A 26,744-nucleotide genomic window follows, 5' to 3' on the forward strand; every position below is an offset into this window, starting at 1 on the left:
TAATATTGCTACATCTTGTATGAATGTAACGTCAAAGCCCATGAGAGCAGAGAATTCACTTGGGCTCTTCCCCCACAGCACTTTTTCAAAGTTCAATTTCACTGATGGTCCAACCAGGTTTTGTGGACATGCAGTAATCTGGATCATGTATTGCGATGTTTACTTATGCCAAGCATCCAGGGTGATACTTAAATGGCAAAAATGACAAAGCACATATGTACTCTGTACCGTGGAGAGCACTGAAGAAGGTAAAACTAAGACCACTTCTATAACTCTACCTGGATAAAGAATAACGAAGACAACTCTGCTAAAAGCACAAGCAATTTGTTAGTCTGGCGGCTGACTTGTTCTATGCAACAGACATAAACAAGGAAGTGTCTTCACTTGAAATAGCAGCTGGCAAGTCTACCCTTTCTTTTAAAAATCATTAACAGAGCTCAAACTGAAGTTCCAACAGTGGTATGCATTAGATCGGTTAGTTTTATTTTCCTTACGAAGCACATATTTTGATTTCCTTAAAACCCCAAAACACTGCAGCAATTTTAGAAAGTGTTTGAAAATGTCATGTATTCCCACCCCTGGAGCACAGATCTATACTATGCACCCAATGCTAATTCTGAGAATTACCACCCGCCTCCTCAAATAAAATTTCATGGGCTCAGTGGACTGTAGTAGGAGGGCAAAGTGGGGAAGCCTGTGGATGGCCTTTCACAGGTTTTTTTTAATGCATTTTAATCTTTACAATTTCTCACCAGTACTATTTTCAAAGCCATCCCAATGCAGAGATGGTGTTCCTACTAAATAGGAAGACAGACAGGAGACAAAAAAGTCATACTGGATAAAACACTTTTAGCTTTGGCTAATTAATTAAAATTACTCTCAACATTTCTCTTGGCTTGGAAGGGCCAAGAGTATATTGGTTATCTCTTCAAAACTGAGAGTTGCCAATTCTGTGTTTTGGGAACTTGCTGTTGAAATCAGAGCTACTATATTTTCTTTTTTACTACTGTTTATATTACTCCACCCTACCCTTATTGCACTGTGGTTACAGTTTTAATATTGTTTTCTGTAAGAGTGTTATTGCTTTTATGATGATTTTAATAATACTGCACACCAGCTAAACTGCCTTGCTATGTGAGTCTATATAGAAATCAATAAAAATTTTATATTGAACAATACACTGCTGTCCTTGGAAGTGGCAAACATAAGAAGCTAAACAACATCATCCAGCACCCAAGAAAAAACAGGTAGTACTACAATGACTCTAATACAAAGGGTCACATTTAAAGAAGAAATTCCTAGAATTATTTCAAAATCATGCAGTGCACAAAGTCATAGAAAGAACATACAGACATTTCACTCATTTATTTTATATAGAAGTGCTAGTGTACTTAAACAATACAAATGTTCAGAACTCTAGAGTTGAAGTAATATCCCTGTTCTAAGGAACTTAAAGCCTCAAGTCTAACCTGTTGTAGAAAGAAAGTCCAAAGCTCAGTATGGAGAAAGTCGCAGGTTCAATCTCAACTTTAAAGGATCTGGTCAGAGGTGATGTGAAAAGGCCTGAACCTGAGACCCTGGGGAGCTACTGCCAATCAGAGCAGACAAGATTGACCTTGATAGACTAGTGGTCTGACTTGATAGAAGTCACATTGACCAGAGAAGAAACAAGAGAGATGGGGACAGGATTGCCCATGGTTATGGTCAGGAATTATGTTGTTATTGTTGTTAGGTGTGAAGTCGTGTCCGACCAATCGCGACCTCATGGACAATGATTCTCCAGGCCTTCCTGTCCTCTACCATTCCCCGGAGTCCATTTAAGCTCGCATCAGGAACTATAGCTTAATTTATTTCTTCTTGAATGATGGTTTCCTGAATAACTAGACTTAGGAACAGAAAACGTAATGAAGTGAGGTAGAAGCCAGTTTGAAGTGTAAAGCTGGTCTGGAGAAGTTAGTGGAAGGGAGAAGTATTCTTGAGCACAAGGCAGGGAAACATCTGAGGAATCAGGATAGAAAAACAGTTCTTCAATTTGCTAAATTATCTATGTTAACAACCTAAAGCAAAACCAAACAATTTGAACCTGTGAGTACCCCACTGGCTACTTAAACTGAAGTGGTAATGAGAACAGGACTTCAACACAGGGTTATGGGTTGTGTTTTTTTTAGCATTCCTAGAAGGAAGGCATTGTTTGTCAGCCTTGCTTTTTATGTTTTTGTTTGTCGGAAAGGCTCACGTCACAAACAGCATTGCTGGAGCATACCAGACTTTTTGTCTAATCCTTAACAATGTAGGTATGAACTGCTTTTAAGGATTTGTGCTCTTGATTCAGGAAGGTGACTAAACCCTTAGGCCTTTGTCTGATCTCCTCTCTTGAGCAATACTCCCAATTGTTGTTAACACCAGTGCAGCTCCACTGGAAGCAACAATGGTGGGAAGCACCAGCTAAGCCAAGTCTTGAAATAACCATGACCCGTTTTACTGCTCTGTAATGTGAAAGCACGCCAAGAGCAGGGCTACGGGATGTGACTGTCAACCCAGGGTGTCAATTCTTTTGCTTATTAGTATCTAGTCTTTGCTAGGGAGTCACTTTGAAGAAGGATGGAGAATAATGGGATAATTCCCCCCCCCCAAAAAAACCTGCTAGTAGCTTTCCATCTATAGCAAGTTATTTTGTCTACCTTTCTCATGTCTGCAGTGGATCCTGGGAGGCCACATGGTATTGCAATAGTCTCTCTACTTGCTCATCTTGTTGGACCTACCTGGTCTTGTTGACACATGTGAAGATCGAAGCAACGCTCTGCATTCTGTCCAGAACATATTCACATGCAAGCAATACAAAAACACCAACATTTTCTCTCTTCTATCATGCAGCTTGAAAGTTACATCCAGGATAACATGAAAAAAGAAATGGTGGAGATACAGCAGAATGCAGTGCAGAATCAGACAGCTGTCATGATTGAAATTGGCACCAATCTGCTAAACCAAACAGCTGAGCAGACTCGCAAGTTAACAGATGTTGAAGCACATGTAAGTAGGAACTGTCCAATTTGACGTAATTCAGCAGCAAGAGAATGATGTGCCTTATATTTCACAGGTTAATGTTTGTTCTTTGCACTGGAAAACTTTACCTCTGCAGCCACATGGGAAGTATTCAGCTTATAAAATAAAGCTTTTGATGCCTCAAAGGAGACAATAATTAGGCGGTGGCGTAACAGCACATGTTCCAGGTTGGATCCTATCAGATCTCCCCAGGCAGAAGTGGATTATCTCCCCTCTCCCCTTTCTGCAGAACTCCAACATAAAGGGGCTAACAAAAAGCAGTCACAGAGATATCTGACGTCAACACACTGTGCTGGATCCTATGGAGCACTACCGTATGTGCAACAACCTCTAACTAAGCAGAAACACTAAAAATAAACCTCATGGGCTACTTGCATCAATCTAAAACAAATGGATCCAAACTTTCTTTTTCACATGCACAAGACAAAGGAAAGATTCTCTGACCTGAGCCCATTCCACACACGTAGGATAATGCACTTTCAATGCACTGCAGAAGGAGATTTTTCTGTTTTGCACAGGAAAATACAGTTGCAAAAGCATTATCCAGTGTGTACCAAATGGGCCCATGTCAATATGCAGTTAATCAGTATCAGTTGCACTAGACCTTGTGCTATGGCTTGCATCCTTTCTCCTCACGCTTCATTGTATCCAACCCTATGGCCATTTACGCACTGGGAACTTCAGTGACCCAGCTTCCATGCAGGAGCACAAATCGGGGGTGGATGAGGTGCACCAGGCCAAATGGTCCCTCCGTGTGGGTGCAGGAAGAGGTGGGGCAACCTGCCACGACTAAAACTCCAGCCTGCAGCCCGGCATGAAACCTCCAGTGCATAAACGGTCTATGACAACTCAGAGAGCTGGAGAAGCATTTTTATTGTTTCAGCACACTATCCGTTCCCTCAAAAGCTATCAAAAAATGGACATATGTAATGAAGATATATGGTAAAAAGAGGAGAATGTACTGGAACTGGGCAATATCCTGGCATCAGAAAAGGAATGAACACCATTGGGAAAAACTGATTATATACACTTCCTGTTCTAGTGCAGTATTTTGCCCTGGGAGATGTACTGCAGCATTCTGATTTGCAGTCTTGGCATTCTGCCCTACTGAAGTCCTGCTGGTCACTGTTATTCCCATTCCCACCCGCTCCCCAGCAAGTGGGAACTGAAACTGGGTGGAAGTGATTTGGCCAAACCCAGACTCTATTTATGCATGCACAAGCTGTGATCTTAACTCGTATCCAAATCCAGCTCCCAGTTAGCCAGCGTCTGCTGTGGCCCTCAGTGCAGCACTCAAGCGGCTGTCAGACAGACCCCTTACATAGGATTTCACCGCCTGGGAGGAAAGTTGCCTAAACGCTAGTGTTTCAAATGTTAACTGCAGGATATATCAAGGGATTGAACTGAGTGGGAGAAAGGTTAGGGAATAACAGGAAGCTACAAAGAAAAATAAATTGTTGCATTTTTTTTCAAGTCAGTGTCTGAGTCCCAAATCAATTGTGGTTCTTAAAGGAGAACAGAGAAGTTCCCATACTTCAGCTGAAGAAGAAAAAAAAAACTTATTATAGATCTCAAGTCAAATAAATTGAAAAGTGTGGCCGTTATGGAGTCACCACAGCTATTATCCTTCCAGAATAAACGCTATGGTCATTCTGAAATAATAAGTACACTGCAAGTTCTTTACATTCCTGCCAATGTGAAATCAGTTTGCGCAAATCATTTTGTGTGCTGGAGCAGCTTTTCAGATCTTTAACTGACCACCAGGCCACTTTTCTCATTACAGAGCTTATCCAAAAGCCTATTTTTCAATGCTCTAGAACAGTTCTGAACATTCTAGATTAGCATAAAACTGAATGAGGTGCAGAATGGACCACTTCAAACCAAAAGTGAGGGAAGACATTTTTGTCAAAATTTCCCAATGCTAATATTTCTTTGTAAGCAGAAATCTAGCAAAGCACGTAAAGGGCTAGGATAGAGTCTTTCTTGCTGATGTGCTGGGTATTTTTCTTCATTTTGTGGAGGTTTTTACATGAAAGACTAATAAAAAGGTGACATCCCAGAATGAAGTGGTTCAGGCCATTTTATCATCTCAACAATTCTACCACCTTACTTTGCATGTCAGGATCATACTAAGAGCTATTGCATTGATATATTTCACTAGAGCGACCAAATTTAGACTTTTATTTTGGAGCAATATCAGATGATGTTCCACACCCTTAATAGTTCTTTTCATATTAGACCTGCTCCAGGGACAAAAAGTGTATATTCTTAGAAAACAGTAAATAGCAGCAACAACATTTTGAATCCATTTCAGTCCATTTGTAATATTTCACTACTACAGACTGATATACACAACAGATGCTTTTATAACCAGCTTCCACTATGAAGCTGAGTAGTTATACAATTAACCAGGGTGAAGTCTTTAATAACTATCATATCGGGATTACTTGAGTGACCGCTATGATGGACAGAAAGCTGTCCTGCCCCTGAAGGGGGAAACTGCTGCTCACTTGAGCCTCTGGGAGTGTTGCTCCAGCATCCAATCACCTTTGAGAAGGGGGACAGAATGCTGGAGGGAAACACAGCAGGAGTTCAGCTCTCCCTCAGATAGAGGAGTGCTTAAGTCTGCCTCAGATAGAGGAGTGCTCAGGTCTGCCTCAGAAAAAGAGCAGACTGAAGGAAAGGTAGCTCTGCTTGGTATTGCAGAGAGGTTTAGCTCTACTTCAGAGAGAGAAAGAAAGACAGGAAGAAAACCCAGCTGTTAGGCCTGGCTTTGGCAATGAGCAGACCTTGTGCATTTAGTCTGGCTCTTGGGAAAAGATTCTTATGGGAGGAATCAAGCATTTGTATTATGATCCCGTCTAGGGGCTCATTGATAAAAACCTGTCTATGCTGATTAGTATTAAAGAAAACTGAAACTACTCAATAATATGCCTCTATTAGGTTTTTCTTTTGTCTATCTGGAGGCCTGTGCTGCGGATCTGTTCCTTGAAACCTACTTGTAAACAGATACATCTTCTTGGTTGTTAATATGCAATTCTTGCTTCAGAGATCTCCACATTCTACTTGTGCACCACAAAGCTTACCTCACAGGTGTGAACCCAAAGCCTAGACACTCGTTACCTTCAGAACACCTGGTATCTGAGGGGAAGATGCATAGTTTAAAATAAACCTGGTTCACCCAAAATCAAAGGAGACGGTGTGGGTCCCCTCGGTTTATAGAAATGGCCTGTCATGAGACACCAATTTGTTGGCAGCAGTTCTTGGCAGCAATTCGGAAATACGCTTAAGTGTGAAATCATGTCCTGAGCAATTGCTCAATATGAAGGATGTGAGTAATAAATTCTTCCTGCTAACTTGCGCCAGAACTTGATGAATTAAAACAGTTGCTTTAAAATACAATGCAGAAAGTGTTATGGACTAAAGGCCACACAGCAGATTGTAATGCAAAGCAACATTCCACATGACAGCTCTTCTTCCTCATTCTTAGGAACTGATGCCATTCTTGAGACCTAAAACGGAACCCGCATAAGGAGCAGATAAAACAAATTATCATGTAATTCAGTACAAACAACAGAAAGGAGCACACACACAAGCTGCAAAAGAAACACCTAATGCTCTTATTTGCATACACTATGCCCTATGAAGTATAAAATTATTTTCTAAAGAGTGCAAACAATGGATTATATGGCCAAGCTTTTTTTAAATGGGCTCTTGGTGAGAAATTCTCATGCCACGACAAACCAATTATCTCCTCTAAGACGACACATTGTTTTTATATTTGTTTGTTTTGTTACACTGCCATCACTTAACAGAAATGGTATGCTAGGATTTTTCTCAAAATATTGGAATTTCAACCACAACTGTAAGCTCTTACTTACAGAATACTGGACTCAGAAACTAAGTTAGCCACAGTCTTACTGGATGGTCTCAGGGGAGTCAGTGTCTTTCAGCCTTAATTTCCTTTTATAATTTGGGACTACACAGTGACCCATTCAAGGGACTACACAGTGAACCATTCATGCCAAAAAGGCATGAAAGCAGCTGAAACTCACAGGTGCCCAGTACTGATTGTAGTTCACTCCAAGTGATGAAGGCAGCTGACCCTCGGAGGCCTGCATCGTATTTATCACAGGTCTGGATGCAGGATAAATTTGTGATTTTCACTGATGCCTACTTCCCATTAAAGACCCCTCCCCAATGTTGTTCCTTAAGACCAGGGGTAGTCAAACTGCGGCCCTCCAGATGTCCATGGACTACAATTCCCAGGAGCCCCTGCCAGCGAATGCCAGCATTCACTGGCAGGGGCTCCTGGGAATTGTAGTCAATGGACATCTGGAGGGCCGCAGTTTGACTACCCCTGCTCAAGACTCCTCAGTGCCCAGGAAGAGCAGTCTGTGAAGACCAGTAACTGCAGGGGGAGGGGAGGGAGTCAGTACCATTCCACTGATGGACAATTTAGTCATGACCCAACCCTACGAGTGGAATGACATTCCTGGAAATGAACTTCTGTATCCAATCTGCTGTCTGGGATGCTGTACTCTCCTGCAATCATGCATCCAGGGGCAGCAGATCTTTGAAAACAGAATGAGGGCAAAAAAGGGGGACGGACAAAATGGCCCTTTCTTTTTCATTAGCAGAAGTGCTTCTATTAACAAAAAAACAGCTCTAAAGATGTCATATATTCAACCAACTTCTTTCAGAACTATAATGCAATCATGAAGATAAACTGTGGTATAATTGGTTAGCATGTACACATGGGATTCTTCCAATATGCAGGATACATTTTCATTGGCTGCCTTAAAGAAATAGCCACATACTGTTTTTCCTGGGAGAAGGGTAACCTGCTGTTCTGCTGAATGGTCTGGTACCGTAACCAATAGTGAAGCAATCATGAGACATAGTTAGAATTCAGATTAGAGACTGTAACATGCTGTTCAGCCCACTGAGTGATCCAGTTATAGAAGTTTGGAAGCTATCCCTGTATGTGTGGCAGCTTGGGGAGGAGGGGGAGGGGGAAGCCATTGTAATCACAGAAAATCACTGCCAGACAGAAAACTACTTGTATGCCCTACATACATTTGTATGGAGGTCAGCTTTGCCACAATAGATACTGGTAACAATACTGGCATAAGAGATATGAGTAGCAGTGATTTAGTCCTTAAATGAAAGCCTCTAGAGTGGAAAGTGGGCCCCTAGGCATTGGAAAAATATTTGGGGTCTGGACTGACACATTTCAAAATGGAAAGATGGCACCTGAGAGTACCAGAAGTATCAGAAGTGCTTTGGGGACGTGATAGAATGCTGGCATATGTGAAAACTATTTCACTCACAGTTAACAACATGAGAGCCAGTTTGGTGTAGTGGTTAGGAGTGCGGACTTCTAATCTGGCATGCCAGGTTCGATTCTGCGCTCCCCCACATGCAACCAGCTGGGTGACCTTGGGCTCGCCATGGCACTGATAAAACTGTTCTGACCGAGCAGTAATATCAGGGCTCTCTCAGCCTCACCCACCTCACAGGGTGTCTGTTGTGGGGAGAGGAAAGGGAAGGCAATTGTAAGCCGCTTTGAGACTCCTTCAAGTGGAGAAAAGTGGCATATAAGAACCAACTCTTCTTCTTCTTAAGTAATATCAGGGCTCTCTCAGCCTCACCCACCCCACAGGGTGTCATTTGTGGGGAGAGGAAAGGGAAGGCGATTGTAAGCTGCTTTGAGCCTCCTTCGGGTAGGGAAAAGCGGCATATAAGAACCAACTCTTCTTCTTCTTCTTCTACCTGTGGAAACTTGTTTTTCTTCTCATTGAGGTAATAATGGTTGCAGTAATTGAAAGCACATGCATAGGTATTGTTTGTTTGACAGCTTTCTCCCCAAAAATATGATTAAGTTACAAGTGGGCCTGAATTAGCAATTGTGATACAAAATCTCATTTCTAAAACTGCAGGTACTGAATCAGACAACAAGACTGGAGCTTCAACTTCTGGCACACTCCCTTTCGACTAGCAGACTAGAAAGGCAAATTTTGGATCAGACCAGTGAGATTGGCAAACTGCAAGAGAAAAACAGGTAACAAATCCTGCTATTCTGCCATCACAGTTGTCCTTTTACCCTCAGCAGGAATGCATACAGTTGCATGATGAATGGCATTAAACTCAAAATCACTGGAAGCTTTTATTTCATTAGACTAAAATGAACCAAGGATGAAATAAAAACACAGCCGGGACTTACCGCAGCTATTTGTTGATGCTGCAGAGGGCCATCTGGCAGCGGATGCAACCGCCTCAGAGGCTCGCTAGTGGTGTGCGCTGCGGGAACACAGAGTGCACAGCATCAGGTGCAAAGAGGGACCCACAGTGCCTATGTAAGGAGCCATATGCGTGGGTCTCACCCTCTTTACCTGGGATGCCACGGAAACAGCTTCCCCCACCCTACCTATGTTGATGTGTACACAGCCTTGTTCAGAGTTTTGAGGCGGATGTTTTGTGGTCAATATTTTGTCACAGCTGTGTGTTTGCATGGGATGGAGCCTGTTAGCTGGGAGTCCGGTATGCAATCGGACTCTCTGGGTTTTGGGGCCTCCCTAAGAGACGGTGTGTATACGAGTATGACTTACCCAGCTGTTAGGCCAGGGGCTCATTTGCCAGGTGGTTTGGGGGAAGTCAAATGAAGTTGGTGCCCATTGGCTCCCCCGCATAGGCCACTTCCCTTAGTGGCAGACTTCGGTAGGCAAGGGGATATGCTCTCCCAGCTGGGAATGGGGCGGGTCCCCAGAATGCCTCCAGACTTTGTGGGGTGTTGGTGCAGTCACTGACTGCTAGGTCAGGCTCCCTTTCCCATGCTGTGCCAACCCTCCTGTGGGAAAGTAATAAAGCTCTTGCATTATTTATACCCAACATTGGTGTGTCACATTTTATTCTGGCACATAATGCCCTCCTGCAAGTCAACATCCTTATCCATGGTTCCTCTATATATTTGTCAAACAGCCTGGGGGGTGAAATGTGTCTGGCTGTCTGAGTTGGAATAGGACCAATCAGCGTTGCTGGCTGCACCCTGATTGGCCCTTCCCCTACAGCTCCTGCCCTCCCTCACTGGACACAAGCCACGTTCCTCTCAGACGCGCCAGAGACAGAGAGAGACACACAGAGCCCTGCCAGACCAAACACGAGTCCTCATTCCCTCCTATCTGTTCCTGCTGCAAGGGAGGCAGAGAGAGACACAGAGAGAGCTGTCCCAAGCTGCTGACCAGCCCTGCTTCCTTCCTATGAACGAACCCTCATTACCTGCTATGCCTCCTGCTGCAAGGCACACCAAGAGACACGCAGTGACAGGGAGATAGAGAGAGACACAGAGAGATCTGCACCTCCCAGTGTCCCCTGAGTCCTAGTGCCCACTACATTCCTGGTTGCAATGGGCTTTCTTGCTAGTAAAGATATAACACTATCTGTGTGCATGCAGTTTTTAAAACAAAACAAAAGTTGAGCAACCACCTTCATACTCAGGTCACTGTATACATATGAAATTCAGTGTATTCATGAAATCAGGTCCCAGGAAAATAAATATGAGAAGTAAAAATAAGTCTGTGATGAACTGATGCCCCAGCCTTCCCCAACCTACTTCAGCTAAGCAATTTATGGAAACTTGATCTTTAAAAAATTCTCTCTGGAACTTCCTTTTTCATTAGATTCATTCACAAACAGCTGCTATTACTAAGGAAACCAAGCGATTTGCATATTAAAGAGAATGCACACATGTGTCTGGCCCAAGGTCACCCAGCAAGTTTCATGGTTGAATAGGGATTTGAATTTGCTCTCTCAGATCCTCCTTGGGCTGGAACAAGGCTTCAAATTGTGCCCAGTGGAGTGCTAAAACAGGAGTAGAATCCACCCCCATTTATTTCACCATAAGAATTATCGATTGGAAATAAATTTTATTAGTTCTTAAGGTGCTAACTGACTCCTGTGTAATTTTGCTACAGCAGATTAAACAACTTACTCCTTGGATTTATCTGTACCATATTGACTCTTACAAATTAATATGAACAAAAGCAGAGTCCAGTGGCAACTTTAAGGCCAACAAAGATTTACTCAGAGTGCTTGCACTCGAAAGCTCACGCCTTGAATAAATCTTTGTTGATCTTAAAGGTGCCACTGGACTCTGATTTTGTTGTGCTACTTCAGACCAACACGGCTACGCACTTGAATCTAAATTAATATGAAGTTTTGAAAAGGAATTTTCTTAGGCAATACAGTTACTGCAACTAAATATTTTTAAAAAACAAGCAAGGGGGTTTTATATCGGTCTGGTTTTAGAAATGTTAACTTTTCCGCAACACAAGCACCATCAACAGACTCTGAACTCAGTCCACATGTTGGTCTAGGAAGTGCCTCTGTATTTATAGGGCAAATGAAAGCTCCCAATAGGAACTGCCTTTTACCGACCATCCACATTGCAGTTGAAACTCGCCATTTAACTAGAACAGCTTTATGTGATTGTCGGTCAAACTGAGACCATCCAGCTGCACTGGATGCCACAAACATTTGCTGTCATTTTTAATCCACCAAAAATATAAACATTTGGTCACAGTCTTGGCCGAAGTGTTCCTTTCCATTTGCTGAGCATCAAACATGATCCCTGACTCCTTTCATCAAAGGACCCCAAGTTAATTTTTATTTATCTAAAATATCTGAGTGACAGCTGGCCAGCAGCAGCAACTTTTCTTGCTGAGCCTATGCCAACTAGTGTAGAGAGATGAACTGCAATCTTGATTTGCCCCATGAGTATTTGGTTTGGCGTTCCCTTGGTCATCAAAAAGAATCTACCCTTATTCTTTTAGACTCTAGATCTGTTACCAATACTAAGTTCTCATTAACAAGCAGCTAACCATCTCATTAACGAGCAGCTAAGCACCGTTCTGTTTTATTGTTCTCACTTTTAGTTAGATATTGATGTATTAAGCTACACTGAGCAAAAAGGCAAGGTGTTAGCTTAAATTTTAAAAAAGTGTTGAATCGCAGGACACTCCGACTACACAGTCTACCAGGCAGACGAATTTTAAAATTAGCAAACTGCATTTTCAGTGGGATCCTTATGCTGAAAGAACTTTTCATTTCTGGTAAACACTGGAATAGGGGGGAAAGGGCATGTTTTCACATTTGTCTTCACTATCCAGCTATATTTGTGTATGCGCCCCCAAGGTTTGTTTTATACAAACAATATTCTTTACCCAAGAGGAGCAAAGTAAACAGGGATTAAATTTTACAACGTCATTTACTGTGGTAAGAGTAAGAACAGCATTTAAATATGCCAAACAGTATAATGTGGCCTACTAAAAAAGCAACATATTGTTGAAAGGATTTTTTTTTATTTGTTTGTAAAAGATTTTCTTAATATTTGTGGGAGAAAAACAGAGCAATCCAAATGGCACATCTATTCTTCACAGTAACATCAGAACTTGAGAACATATAATGTCATTCGAGCTTACCTGTATCTGGGAAGATGCTTGACACTAAGGGCCTTTTCGCACAGGGATCTTTGTTGCAAATTGTTTGCGGAATGAAAAATCGCCATTTAAAATAGTGGAATTCGTCGTTATGCATACCTGCCTTTGTAGTGGAATCAGTTGCGTTTTTTAGCGTTTCCCACAGGCTTCCGGTCTCGGCAGAAATCGCTAGAAAGGAAGCGCTATTGCCAAGCTCGTCCCGCCCCTGGCCGTCAAGCAGCCAATGGGCAGCCGTTAGCATGCTCCCAAACAGCCCCTTTCCCTTTAAGAAAGGTTTAAAAAAAAAAAAACGACCCATAGCAACGAATCTAGGTAGATTCGTTGCTACGGAGAGACCCATCCAGCTGCCTAATGTGAGCTGTCGTTTGATTGTATGATCGTTTGCACGCTGCCTCGAGTGATAAAAAAAAAATCCCCCCCCCTCTCACGGGCACGATTTTCGGCTGAATTTATTTGTAAAAAATAAAGGGACTTTATTTCAGCAAACGGGCTTTTCAGTGGTTTGTGCTTAGTGACTAAAGGTGAAGGACTGAAGCCAGGGAAGCCTCTAAACAGAAAGAGGCTCGCCGGTGCGTTTATCCCCGCTCGCTCGGAGAAAAAAAATGGCGATCGCTTCGCCGGAAGTTTGGAGGAGAGAGCCAGGGGGAGGGACTTTGAAGAACCAGCAACAATGGTAACGCACAGGTCTTTAGCGCTACTGTTGCAGATTGGTTGCAGGAGTGTATCGCTATCCGGAGGGTGAATCCACTTTTCTGGATTCCCCTGAAAGCGCCACAACGAAGCGCTTTTTGCTGATTGGTTTCAGGAGTGTTGCAGATTGTCTACGACGTCGTGGGTTATGGCAAATTAGTAGCGTTTCCAAATAGCAACCATTCTGCTACTTTGAAGCCGTGCGAAATGGCCCTAAATTTGGCAGAGCTATGTAGCTTGAGAGGTACTATGCAAATCTGCTGAATTTATGTAATTTATGTAACATACGAGAAATCAGATTGGCTGAGTTGAAAATTTTAATTTTCTTATCACAGGACACTCAAAGTCCTGATAATTTCCAAATTATTGCTGTCACTACTGTTCACAATACAAAGTATTCGCTGTGATAGTGGTTCTCAAGATGGGGGTCGGGACCCCTCTGGGGGTCAAATGACCCTTTCACAGGGGTCGCAGCAGGGCAAACAGCCAGGCTGGGGGGAGCGCCACCCACACAACAGCCTTGCAGGGTAGATAGAAATAGAGTATTCGTCTGTCTGGAGCAGCGGAAAAGAGTGAGATCAGCATGGTGGGACAAGAGGCAGAACTGAACTGAGAAACCCCAGGGGAAAAAAAAAACAATTTATATACAATCATGAACAATGGATCTCCATGCCATTGGTCAGTTTTGGTTCAATTTCTGTGAAAGAACACTTGCATGATTTTATGGTTGGGGGTCACCACGAGGAACTGTATTAAAGGGTCGTGGCATTAGGAACGTTGTGAACCACTGCACTATGGTAAGCAATAGCTGGACAGGACTTACAGTGGATTGCCAATGGCTTCTTAATTAGCTGAGCACTCCTTTTGTGTTAGAAATGTCACGCCAATCTGAGTGATTTTGAAATTGTTTGCTAGCTTTTTAGAAAAAAAGGTCCTTGACATGGAAGACAAGCACATGCTTCAGCTACAATCAATGAAGGATGAAAAAGATAAGCTACAGTCAATAGTGTCCGGACAGAACTCCATAATAAAAGAACTAGAACAACAGCTGGTCACGGCCACAGCTAACAACTCATTTCTACAAAAACAGCAACACGATCTAAGGGAGACCGTTCAGAACTTGTTCTATATGATTTCTACACCAAATCGTAAGTGAAGCAGAACACTATTCTAGTGAGAAACAATTTCATCTTGGTTAACATATCCTCTCTCCATCACCTCCCATTTCCCTCAACTTCTTTCTTAACAGAAAGTAAAATTATAGCAGGCATGCAGAGACTGAGGTCAGTTTTTCACTCCCACTTGTAATTGGAACCCCTATTAATGTAGAAATAAAGAAAGGAATTGAGAGCCAAAGCTACCCTGAGGTTTGGCCCCAGTGTGAAGTCCCCTTAAACTACTTGCATGTGTGGGCGTTAAATGTTATAACAGAGTGATTTTGAGAAGGACAAGGCTGTGGGTCGCCCTGTGACAACAGGCTCAGAAGGCCAATGTCTCCCACAAACAATTCTGGTTATTCCTTAGCATTGCAACTGACCCTTTGAGGAGGCAGCAGCCCACTGTTTCAGCAGGAATAACAATGACCTACCTGAGAGCCACTGGAAAACTCCCAGTCTCCCTTTGAGAATTTTGAGGAGTCTCTCTGGTGATTTCATTCATAAGAACACATTAAGCTTCCTAATACAGAAGTTGCCTATTGGTCTAGCTCAGTGGTCCCCAACCTTTTTATCACCGGGGACCGGTCAACGCTTGACAATTTTACTGAGGTCTGGGGGGGTAGTCTTTTGCCGAGGGACGTTGATGCTGCCTGAGCCCCTGATCCGCTTGCTTTCCCGCCGGTGCCCCTGATTTCCCACCGCCCACTGGGGGGGCGCTGCTAGCAGCAGCTGCGCAGTGCCACGCCGAGGGGGAGGCCCAGCCATGGCGGCCGCTGGAGAGCACCAAAGGTGAGCCAGCAGAAGAGTGGCAGGGCAGCCCCCAAGGCAGCAGCCGGGGAGTAGGATGAGGAGGAGCCACAGCCTATTACCAACTGATCCACGAACCGGTCCCGGTCCCCGGACCGGGGGTTGGGGACAGCTGGTCTAGCTAACACAGCACTCTGCTTTCACGGGTCTCAAAAAGAGAACTTTCACTACCTGAGATCTTTTAACAGAAGGTGCCAGGAATCTTCTTCATACCAAGCAGATGTTCTCCACTGAGCCACATCTTTCCCCCTCCCCTAGTTTCCCAGGCATGATATCTTTTCTGCAGAGTGCCTAGTAATAACTCCCATGCTTTAAAAATCTGCAAGAAGGCTTGGTAATCCTGGAAGGCCTGAAGATATTGCCTTAAGAAAATTTCCACAGCTCTGCATGTTTCTTGTGATGTTATCTAAATTTGTGCACAAATAAGTAAACAAGTTGAAATCTGTTGGCTTCAACAACAACATGGAAACAAATCCTGAACATTTGCCAAATTTGAGGAGAATGCTTCTAAAAGTGTCAACGATGGAGAAGTGTGGAAAAACAATTAAAAAGTTGGACGTGAGTTTTCTGCACTTTAAGCAAACTAAATTTACGAACCCTAACTACTTAACAAGATGAAAAACAAGCATGGAATAAACAGGGAAGCAGGGAGGAGGAGAGCCTTATGGAGAACGGCAGCTATCATATACTGAGAATATACAGTCTGAAGTTAGCCTTGCAGTAGGCCTTAGAAAGTTTTCAGCTACATTCGCCATTTTTTTCATAGGTTTCCATGTGCTTATTTTTTAGCATCTAAAAATGCTTTGGTGGCTACGGAAGAACAGATCAGCTTCAAGGACTGTGCTGAAGCATTCAAATCAGGACTCTCGACCAGTGGAGTCTACACGTTAACTTTCCCTAATACTGGAGAAGAGAAAAGGGTATTGTATTCTCTTTGTCACCTTTATCTGGAAAGAAAGCACCCTCTTACTGCCTTCAGAGAGGTTTAGATGTGCTTAAGTCACACCATTAGCTAGCCCAGCAGTACTCTCCTATTTGGAAAAAGGTAAAACAAAGACTTGTGCAGCAGTTGTGAATTATAGGAACGCGACACAGCTTGTGTAAAAGAACTTTCTTCCCCTAGGTACCACCAACTTAATTTTATTTCTGAAAACAAAATGGAAGTGAAGTGAGAATACACAGTGAGAAGGTCAGAATAGCCGGGAACCAGCCCCCACCTTCTACAAGAAGGTTCCTTCTGCAAGCAGAAAAGACACTGAGATCTAAGCCAGCAGCAATGCAAGGTCAAGGAAGAAAGATTAATTTATGGTAGACAGAACACAAAATGTGAGGGGGGGGGGATAGTGGCTGGTCCCACACATTTTCTTTGTCCATTGTGTGAACACATCTATAGTCATGCAAAAGGTATACACTCAGGAATGGCCACGCAATGTACAGCCAGACTTTGTGTAAGGTTCCCAATTATGCACACAAACACACCGGATTCTGTGCCCAGTCAGGCAACAGATTGAATATGCATTGATCAGGACAGGGCCTGCTGCTGCAGTCCCAATCTTCACTATGTGCTAATTTTCCCAGACTGAATGTGGGAAAATGTGCCCTGGACATACATGAACAAGATTAGCACCAAGTCACTGAGGGAAAGAAAAATCACAACGGTGCTCCCTGGTGCAAAATATCACTCTGGTTGATTTGCATGTCAAATCACCGTAATACTCCAAGAAGCAAACCCAATATGCTTTAGGTATAACCTGGCAGCAGCAATGCATGTTTCAAGCTGTCAGCAGATATCTGCACCCCACCGTGGTGCTGTTAAAATAATAACAATAGAAAATCGTTTTTAAACCTACGAAAAAACAGAGTAGCTACAAGTCCAGCAATTAGGCAGTATGATTGATGACTCGATTTTTATTCCCAGACCTGCAGCACGGAGTACAATAATTACAGTGTTTAGACTTCATTATACCACCCCTGTTTGTCGAAGGAGATGCTGAATGGATTATCATGGCTTTCGGACTGTAATCCATCAAGTGCTATTACGCGGCCGGCCTTCATCGAGTCTCCTTTGAAAATGCGGGCTTACAGAAACAGCCCTGGCAGATGATGCCGCAGAAATACTACCTAGGGAAAGCCTAGGGAAGCCCGAGAAATACTCCCTTTTAGGGTCATTCACTCATTTCAGAGGCCCCACTGATGACCTCTTTGAAAAATAGAGAGGCTTTCAAATTATTATCCAAACTGTTCTCCAATGATACTTTATCTGCTTGAGCAGTAAAACAGAATGGCCTCTCCTTTGCCAGACTGCTGCTGTTGCTGTTTTGATCTTTTTCTCTTAAAACTTACTCTGGCATCTCAGGAGACTTATAAATACTCCTGGGCAATTTAACACGAGTAACACCCCCCCCCCAAGCTTTCATTAGAAAGCAGAATGTAAAAACAAATCTGCTTAACTTTTTTGTCCAGGAAATAACATGTTGTGCTGCTGTTAGTGCAATCTCCTTTACCCTTCTTAATAAATAAGAAAAACAATTTAACATCATTATACTTGTGTTTTACAAGCAACCCTGAGACAGGCCAGTGGGACTCATTTCCCCCACTTACCATCACAGAGGCTACATAACAAAATTCTTACATTCATTCAAAAACTATATTCACTATATCTTTTATGTCATGGAGAGCTGCTGTTTGAGTAAGCCAGGGCCACAATATAACTGGCCAACGGGGTTCCCATTTCATTGAGTTTAAAATATATAAATGGAATTACCAACAGGCTGCTCTGAGTAGTACAATAATTTTGTGAATGCTGTGTTTGTTTAACATTCCAACAAAACATCCACTTGGAAAAGTCAGGATCTATTTCTGCCCTCTCCAACCCTAAATTACGCCCTTTAGTAGTCGAAACGTTTTAGACGATCCTGTTTAGCAAAACTGAAGAGGTCCCGGAAATAAGCCCTTCAAAATTTCATTAACATTGGTCATGCATTTTTTTTAAAGAGCGTGCACTTTATCTTTCCTTAGATGTGTAATCCAGCCTCTAATTGTATGGGTTCTGATCCAGTTTGCTGCTTCTGTATTTTTCTCACAAGCAATAGAGAAAGGACTACAAAAACAAAACATAAGTGTTTTGGAAACCAACCCTGGCAACAGGATATGGAATCTTCTGGAAAGAGACCTCGTACAAGATGTGTAGTTGCTGCAGAAATATGTTTTTATTGTAACAGAATACTTACATAAACAGGCCCCAATCTTTGAATGTTTGTGTGTAACCGCAGGCTGTAATAAAAACATCTTCCCCTACAGACAGTGCTGCCAGTTGTAAAGTTGGTGATCACCTTTTGCAGGTCCTTCCCCCCCCCCACCCCAGTCTACAAAGAGATAACTGTTAGAGCACTGACCATCTCTTTGTATGTGCGTGAACTGTGCTGAAGCACTTTATATACAAACCTGTATATTCAGTGCAATAGTTCTACCTCCACAATATAGGACACAGGCAGTCTGACTCAGCCCTGGTTTACATGGGCTGTCATCTTTGGTAGATTACAAGAGCATTTCCATAGCAGATAACATATTTGAGCAATTCAGGTGGGTAGTCATGTTGGTCTGAAGCAGCAGAACAAATTTACAGTCCAGGGGCACCTTTAAGACCAACAAAGTGTTATTCAAGGTATAGCTTTTGTGTGGATGCACACACTTCCTCAGAGGAAGAGTGCATCTTAAAGGTCCCCCCGGACTCTAAATTTGTTCAATATATTTGAGCCACAGTGTTAAGGTGAATCAATAGAGTTCCCACAGCCCTAGACACTCAGTTTTGTATAATAATGTTTGTGAGTTGTGCATGATTTCTGTGCTTATCCTTGCCCAGGCATATTGTGATATGGAGACCACTGGTGGAGGCTGGACAATTATTCAGCGACGCTCAGATGGCAGCGTAGACTTTGACCAAACATGGATGGAATACAAGATGGTAAGGACAGGATGCTTTAGTCCCATCCACACAACTCACTCAGTTGTTGATACAAATGTGCAGTGACCTGACTAGGCTGAATGGATTTTTCCTGCAGCTGTAAGTGGCAGCACTCCCTCAATTGATCTACAGTTCTCAGAGATTAATACTACTACGTTGTTGGGTTGTTGTTTTTTTTTGGGGGGGGGGTGAAACCAATCTTACCCATTTATTTAAACAGATGCTTACATATAAGAGGCTTCTATTTTTAAAATACATCTTCTATAGGTCTGTTATAAATAATTTCCCTTGCTTTTAAAATATGGGCTCCTTCTCTCAATTATATGACCGTTTCCGCATGGAGGGGTAAAACACATGTGGCCTCCTGCTTGCAAACGGGGGATGGTAAATTCGCATTTGAGCCCCACTCATGGGAGGCTGCAAGGGAAAACAAGCCAAACTTCTCCCCCCCCCCCTGCGCCCCGCTCCTTGGATTGTCAACCACAGCAAGCCACCAATCACAGCAGTTCTCTCATGGAGTGAAACTTTCTTTGACCCCCCCCCCTCGATTGCAAAATAATTTTTTAAGGCACTTCTGCGTTGTTATGCAGTATTACTACAACACAGATGCATTTTTAATAAAAATCAACACTTCCACGTTCCTGTGGAGAAACACCAGAATGATACGGCATCCCCCTTCCTCACGATTTTTTTGGGATTCATGTTCTTTTGGACTTTATTATATTTGGGTGGATTTCTGAGATGTTGAACATGGTAACTGGAATCCCCCAAATCATTTTTTTAATGGCTGGCTTAAAAACAATGTGATCAGACCCCTGCATGATTGGGAGAAGGCTGCTTGATCACCACCACCCCTGTTTCCCATCTCATTTCCCACCTCCAGAAAACACAAAGGGGACTGACTGTTTTTGCCTGCTTGAGTTGTGAGAAGGCTGGATATGGTAACTGAGGCCCTAAATACATTTTTACTCAGACCCTTGTATGATCAGGAGAAGGCTGTTTGATCACACACACACCCTTTCCCAGCTCATTCCCTATCTCTAGAGCAGAAATGGGACTGCTGTTTGCCTGCCTGATCCCCAAAACTGGACACTTTCCAGAAGATTTTATTTTATTTGACAATGTAGCTTTGTGGTTGCACTGCTATGTGGACTGTGCCATTAAAAAAAAACAGGAAATAGAGAGGGGAGGGCGGGTGCGAGGGTGGGACAATACTGCAGAGACTATTGTGCTTATCCCTCTCCATACAGACTTTCCTCTGGTTGCTTTCTGGTTGCTCACTGATGGGATGCGAGATAAAAGTGGCAAATCCACTTTTTGCGATTTCCCTCATCCAGAGGCAAATCTGGACAAAACTCAAGCCAGCCCCTGGACAGTCTCAGGATGCAGGCAACATCATGTGCAACCAGAAGCTGTCCAGGGGCAGATACTTCATGCGGTAACAGTCTATCTGTTGACAACTGTAATATTGAAAAGAAGACAATGTGCTTATTTCAAACAACAACAAAACTTAAGACAGTTTAATATCCAATTTGATTACAGGGATTTGGAAATCCTTCTGGGGAACACTGGCTGGGAAATGAGTTGGTTTCTCAACTGACTAATCAGAAGCAATATATGCTTAGAATACATCTGAAAGACTGGGAAGGAAGTGAGGCATATTCCCTATATGAACATTTCTATCTAGCAACTGAAGAACTAAAATACAAGTAAGTGGGCAGAGGTTAAAATGTGTTACTTAATGAATGTATTAAATGATTATTTTTCCTTTAAAATATTAGTAGTTCTAGTATTTTAAAAAATGATACAACAAAGGATTACAAAGGAACATGATTTTGGTCCAAATAGGAAATTATTTTGGCAATTTTCTTGAGAACTGTGTATAATAATCTGGATAACTCAATGAAAGTGTCAACTCTGTGTGCTGCAGCAAAGGACACACTACATTGGGGATTATTAGGAAAGGGGTTGAATATAAAACAGCCAATATTATAATGCCCTAGTATCTCAAAATGGACATTTCAGAGCTGGAGAAAGTACAGAAGAGACATGTGTGCCTTCTACAGAACCAGATCTCAGAATGATTCCACACAAGGAATCTGCCCCTGGACAGCTTCTGGTTCCTGGCAGGTTTTAGTGCTCTTTCCACATGACATCATCAGCAACCCAGGGCTGTGCAGGGGCTGGCTCGAGTTTTGGTCAGAATTGCTTTGTGTTGACTGAAATCCCCAGACCGATTTCACACTGAGGCGCAAATGTTGCACTGCCTCCTGCTTGCAAATGCACGGTTGAAAGCCACATGTTTGCAAGCTTCCTCACCGTAGAGCCCTCCTCCATTTTCCCCCGCCTCATCGCAGCTTTTTGCCTCCCAACGAGGCAGCAAGGGAAAACAAGTTGAACTTCTCACTTCCGCTCCTCAGCTTCTCACTCACAGGAAGCCAACAATCAAAGCATAGCGGTTGTCTCTGGAACACAAATTCCACCCCCCCCCCGAACCTCAAAATTATTATTTTTTAAAGAAGTGCACTTACATGTTGCTATGCAATAATGGCATAGTATAAATACATTTTAATTAAAATTAATAATTTCATATTGCTATGGAGAAACATCACAACAATAACCCCCCCCCTTTGGGGATTTGTGGTGTTTGGGACTCTATTTATGTTTGGGTAGAGTTGTGAGAGGCTGGACATGGTATCTAGGCCCCGAAGAGTGATTGTATGTAAACAGTAGGCTTAAAAACAAAGAGCAGGTACACCTAGCTTATTGGGAGAGGGCTGCTTCATCACGTGCCCCCCCTTCCCCATTCATTCCCCACCACCAGAAAACACAAACAGGACTGCGTTTTACTTGCCTGATCCCAAAAAGACAGTGGGCATGTCAGGGAACATTTTATTTTAACTTATGCGGCAATGAGGACTGCACTATTTTACAAAAAAAAACATTATTGGAACAGGAAATGGAGAGGGGAGAGCAGGTGGAAGGGTGAGCAAAATGCTGCAGGGACTGTTTCTCCCTCCACACAGGCTTGCCCCTGATGTGAATCAAGATAACAAGTGACAAATTGAGTTTTGGCGATTTCCCTCATCTTGAGGCAAATCTGGCCAGAATTCGAGCCAGCCCCTGGACAGCCTCAAGATGCAGACGATGTCATGAGGAAGAAGCTCTAAAATCCACCAGAAACCAGAGGCTGTCCAGGACAGATTCCTCGGGGGAGGGACGGAAGTTTGAATCCCTGAGAGAACCGCTGTGCTGAAGTTCCTAAAAGGCAGAAGCCCTGCAGGTCAAGCTTGCCTATCAGAAGCCCTGGACCTTTCCCTGAACATCCCCAAGGTCAGTGGGGCACAGATTCACACTTTGCTCATGCTCTAGAGCAGGGGTAGTCAAACTGCGGCCCTCCAGATGTCCATGGACTACAATTCCCAGGAGCCCCTGCCAGCGAATGCATTCGCTGGCAGGGGCTCCTGGGAATTGTAGTCCATGGACATCTGGAGGGCCGCAGTTTGACTACCCCTGCTCTAGAGGCTCCTGCCCTCCCTGGTGACAGGCAGTCCTGGAGAAGGAGCACGGGGTGTGAGAGTGAGGGGAGAAAGTCAGAACTGAGAGAGTTGAAGCCAAACCAAGGAGCATGCCAGGTGCCACGCTAGGCAGGGGTGGCAGGCTGCTGGCCAGTAAGCAGAGTCCCTGAGAAAAGGGAGCCCTGCAGAAGAAGCCACATACTGTTGCCAGCCCCACTGGCCTCCCCATCCAATCTCTGCTTTGCATGGAAACTTGTTTGAAGCAGCGGGACGCACGGTCAAAGTGCCTCTGAGATCTAGAAGAACACAAGGTGGCCAAGGTGCAGGCGAGTCAGTTTAAAAATTTCGTGGATCACAGCAATATCTTACAGAAGGTTTTAGATTCTTCCTGACCAAGAAGGGAAACAAAATTGTTCTGATTCCAACCCAAATATTTCCTCATCTGGAAGCACTTAGGAGCTGCAGCAGGGATTTTTATTTTTGAAATTAAGGCAATATAATGCTTATAAAGGTTACCTTTGTCAAATGGGTCATTACCCTTGTCCATTTGCTTTATTAAAAAATAATTACTGCAGATGAAGATGGCTGTCTACAACTATATTCCTTTTTGAAATGAAACCAAGTTTTTGAGCCATAAAACGCAATGTTTAAAAATATGCCTGACTTACAAAGCAGATATATTTTGATAGTCAATCTGACTATTTAGCTACTTTTGAAGCATTACTTAAAAGTAATTTCCGCATATATGTTTTTGAAATGCAAAGCTGCAGAAGAAAAGCCAAAATGAAACACTGATACAGTGCTCTTTGCACTGAAATCTGACATTAACAAAAAAGGTCCCAATCCTGTGAACACAAGCCGTGTGTAGATAAGGCTTGCATACTCAAGAACGCTCAAGAGAAGAATACTGCGCCTAACACCCAAATCTACATGCACTGTGACGTGACTACATGTGCATACTTTAAAAGGATGGTTGGTGCTTGATCATGCTGAGAGCCAGTTTGGTGTAATGGTTAGGAGTGCAGACTTCTAATCTGGCATGCCGGGTTCGATTCTGCGCTCCTCCACATGCATCCAGCTGGGTGACCTTGGGCTCGCCACAGCACTGATAAAACTGTTCTGACCGAGCAGTGATATCAGGGCTCTCTCAGCCTCACCCACCCCACAAGGTGTGTTGTGGGGAGAGGAATGGGAAGGCGACTGTAAGCTGCTTTGAGCCTCCTTCGGGTAGGGAAAAGCGGCATATAGGAACCAACTCTTCTTCTTCTTCTATTTGCAGAAATGTAATCTGGCCCCATTGTGGGCTACCATCCCAATGTTCAGCAGGGGCAGAGTTTCTAACACACAGTTAGACATGCTATCTACACAGAACCAGAGAAATATTAGTTAAATGAGAACTGTTTTAGACTTTAACAGTACAATCCCAAGCAGGGTTATAGCCTTTGACTTCAATAGAATGAGAAGGGTGTAACTCTCCTGAGGATAATACTGTAGATTTTTTTCTCAAATGCATGTGTGCAAGCTGACACAAATTGGCTGCAGATGTCAATGCCTGGGATAACAATGATCACCCCTGAACCTCGTATAACCATCAGGATAACCTGCTTGCCTATCAAGCTCTAGATAATCTCAATTTTTTACATGCTCCTGAAATTACTAACTCTTTTAAATGATGTCTTGCATGATCATGAATCAGCAGAAGTAACTGATTGGCATTTCCTATCCATGTCTTCTTCCCCATTACCTGCCCATGTCTCACAATGCTCTTATAATAGCACAGCCGAGCAAAATGTAAATCGTAGAGAAGAAATTTTGGTCACTCAGTCAAACTAATAATTGTTCTCAGCAACGCTACCTGGTCAGTACGGTTTCCAAAATGACAATGTGTTGGTGTCAGTGCAAGACAATAACAGAATAAAAGTGGGTCAGGGAGAATCCCGTCCATAACATCTTATACATCACTGGAAGCCTGTTTATATTCTAATGTCAGGACACAGACAGTTTCTCAACAATACCTAGCTCATTTATTTTCCATTAATTATCTCAGTTCAGGAGGGGGAAAACAAACTATTCCTATTCAAGAACAATGTAGGCTGTTGACAAGAAGTTCCTGGCATATTCTCGATGCCAAAGAGAGTACATGAACCAGAGAACTGAACAGGATACTTCTAGGAAAATACTTCCTCCCTGCTGCAAAACAATTGTGTGGACATGTATTAACTTGTTTCTCTTTTCCACAGAATCTACCTTAAAGGACTTACGGGTACAGCAGGCAAAATAGGCAGCATAAGCCAACCAGGAAATGGTTTTAGCACAAAGGATGCAGACAATGACAAATGCATCTGCAAATGCTCGCAAATGCTCACTGGAGGTGAGAGGAGACTTCTGTTTTGCTCTTTTCCTTTTTTGCCTGGCACTTCTTGCCGGATGTCAATAGCTGGTCATTTGGCCGTGTTAATTATACATGCACAAAGTGCACCACTGGATATCTTAATGCAATAAGTTTCTTTTTCTTTTGTTCTGCAACTAAATAAGGTGTGAATTGTATCAACTCTGTATCAATTGAATCAATTGAATGAGAAAGGAAAGGCCTTGATGTAGGGAGAATACTAAGCTGAGAAATAAGGAAGCTCCAAAAATAAAAAGCAGCAAACTGAGCAAGGAGAAGTCATAGGAGGGGGAAAGGATCAGTACTGGGTTCTGCACCAGTGGAACTAGAAACCAGTTGTGTGGTTATGCTGACACCTGGGACATTGCACTAATAAAATACCTTTAAATACTTATTTATTAATTATTATTTATTGTATGGCAGCATAATGAACTCCATCACATCTCCCTAGAAAACATGACACACAAATCCCTAAGTCAGATGGAAAATAGCTCGGTGGGCTGTACCACAACCACAGTCAGAATCTGGTATGTTGCCCCATTTAAACAAAAGGTCTGCACAACTGCCAAAGCCTATCTGCATTCTATTAGCTGTCTTCCATACTTTTTGTGGCCAGTCAAATCCCAAAGACCTTTCATTGGTGGTTATCAAGTTGTGGATCTCCAGTGGGACTGATTTCACCCATGGTTGCAACCATTCATTCCCTAGATTGAAATTCTGTGATTGCAGGATTTGTGTGGACATTATTAACTATATAAATACTGACTAGGGATATTAAAATTTTGGCCAACTATTATCTTAAATGGCAGCGCATTCCAAGAAAAACAGAATGTTCCTGTTTCCATCTCAATAACAATCTTGCCAACCGTGAACTGAATTTCTACCTTAATGGCATGCTTAAGTACACACATGCTAAAGGATGGATTCCATATGTGGCACATTACACGGTTGGGAGATCCTTTGTTTCAAGGGAAAGCTCCTTGCACCAGAGAAAAGTCCCACAACTGACAGGATCCAATCCAAAGTGTATCACAAGGCATAGAAATGCCTTAGGTGCCTATAAAGATGACATATATAAGACTTAGTGTAAGTCAATTGTGTTTGCTTCATTGAAATTAATAGACATTAATTGAGCTGCTACTACTATCACTGATTTCAATAGAAGTTGCTCATAACTACCTTTTGCTGGATTCAGGCCACTGACATAAACATGATAGCCTTACTTGGGTTTGGATTCAGAACAACTTCAGTTATGTATATCTTGTGGCAAACTTTCAGACAGATTAGTTGTATTTGTCATTGCAGAATTAGTCTGATCAACTTCTACAAACTAAGATGGGTTGGTGCCAGTCACCATGGATTTAGGGTACTGGCAAAAGGTGATTGCCTTCAGAATTGCCAGACATCGATGCTGAAGTCCTACCAGTTTGGCTTACTATTTGATCCAGATTAAATTTTGTATGAAGTATGATAAAGTATGATAAATAAAATTTTCAGCTGACAGAAGGCACTTCCATAAGTGGAACAGAACTTTCCAGACTGCCTTTTCCGTCCCAGAGGGAGCCCACTGATCTCCCAGAGATGCTACTCCTGGGGAAAAGGGAACCTCAGGAATGACATCAGGGGAAGTCAGGGAAACCTCCTGCAGCAGGAAGGGAA

The 26,744-nt window shown here is 42.9% G+C and overlaps 2 protein-coding genes across 4 annotated transcripts in view; one reads left to right on the top strand and one right to left on the bottom strand.

Annotated features, from left to right (window-relative positions):
- MCPH1 (microcephalin 1) overlaps positions 1 to 26,744 on the bottom strand; it is a 126,030-nt gene that overhangs the window by 59,826 nt on the left and 39,460 nt on the right. Inside the window, exon 14 of one of the 3 annotated variants that reach the window (XM_077309212.1) lies at positions 25,301 to 26,142. The exons of the other annotated variants lie outside the window; for them this stretch is intronic. Coding sequence (XP_077165327.1) covers positions 26,026 to 26,142 — 117 coding nt within the window. The 3' untranslated portion in view covers positions 25,301 to 26,025. Of the gene's footprint in view, positions 1 to 25,300; positions 26,143 to 26,744 lie in introns of those variants that run through there. 3 annotated transcript variants of the gene reach the window in all.
- Positions 1 to 26,744, top strand: part of ANGPT2 (angiopoietin 2) — a 41,642-nt gene that overhangs the window by 13,800 nt on the left and 1,098 nt on the right. The window contains exons 2-8 of the mRNA XM_077309227.1: positions 2,875 to 3,030; positions 9,006 to 9,127; positions 14,166 to 14,398; positions 16,004 to 16,134; positions 19,077 to 19,178; positions 20,721 to 20,887; positions 24,937 to 25,067. Of these exons, the coding sequence (XP_077165342.1) occupies positions 2,875 to 3,030; positions 9,006 to 9,127; positions 14,166 to 14,398; positions 16,004 to 16,134; positions 19,077 to 19,178; positions 20,721 to 20,887; positions 24,937 to 25,067 (1,042 nt within the window). The remainder of the gene's footprint in view (positions 1 to 2,874; positions 3,031 to 9,005; positions 9,128 to 14,165; positions 14,399 to 16,003; positions 16,135 to 19,076; positions 19,179 to 20,720; positions 20,888 to 24,936; positions 25,068 to 26,744) is intronic.

This window comes from Paroedura picta, chromosome 1 (assembly GCF_049243985.1).
Source record: "Paroedura picta isolate Pp20150507F chromosome 1, Ppicta_v3.0, whole genome shotgun sequence".
NCBI lineage: Eukaryota > Metazoa > Chordata > Lepidosauria > Squamata > Gekkonidae > Paroedura > Paroedura picta.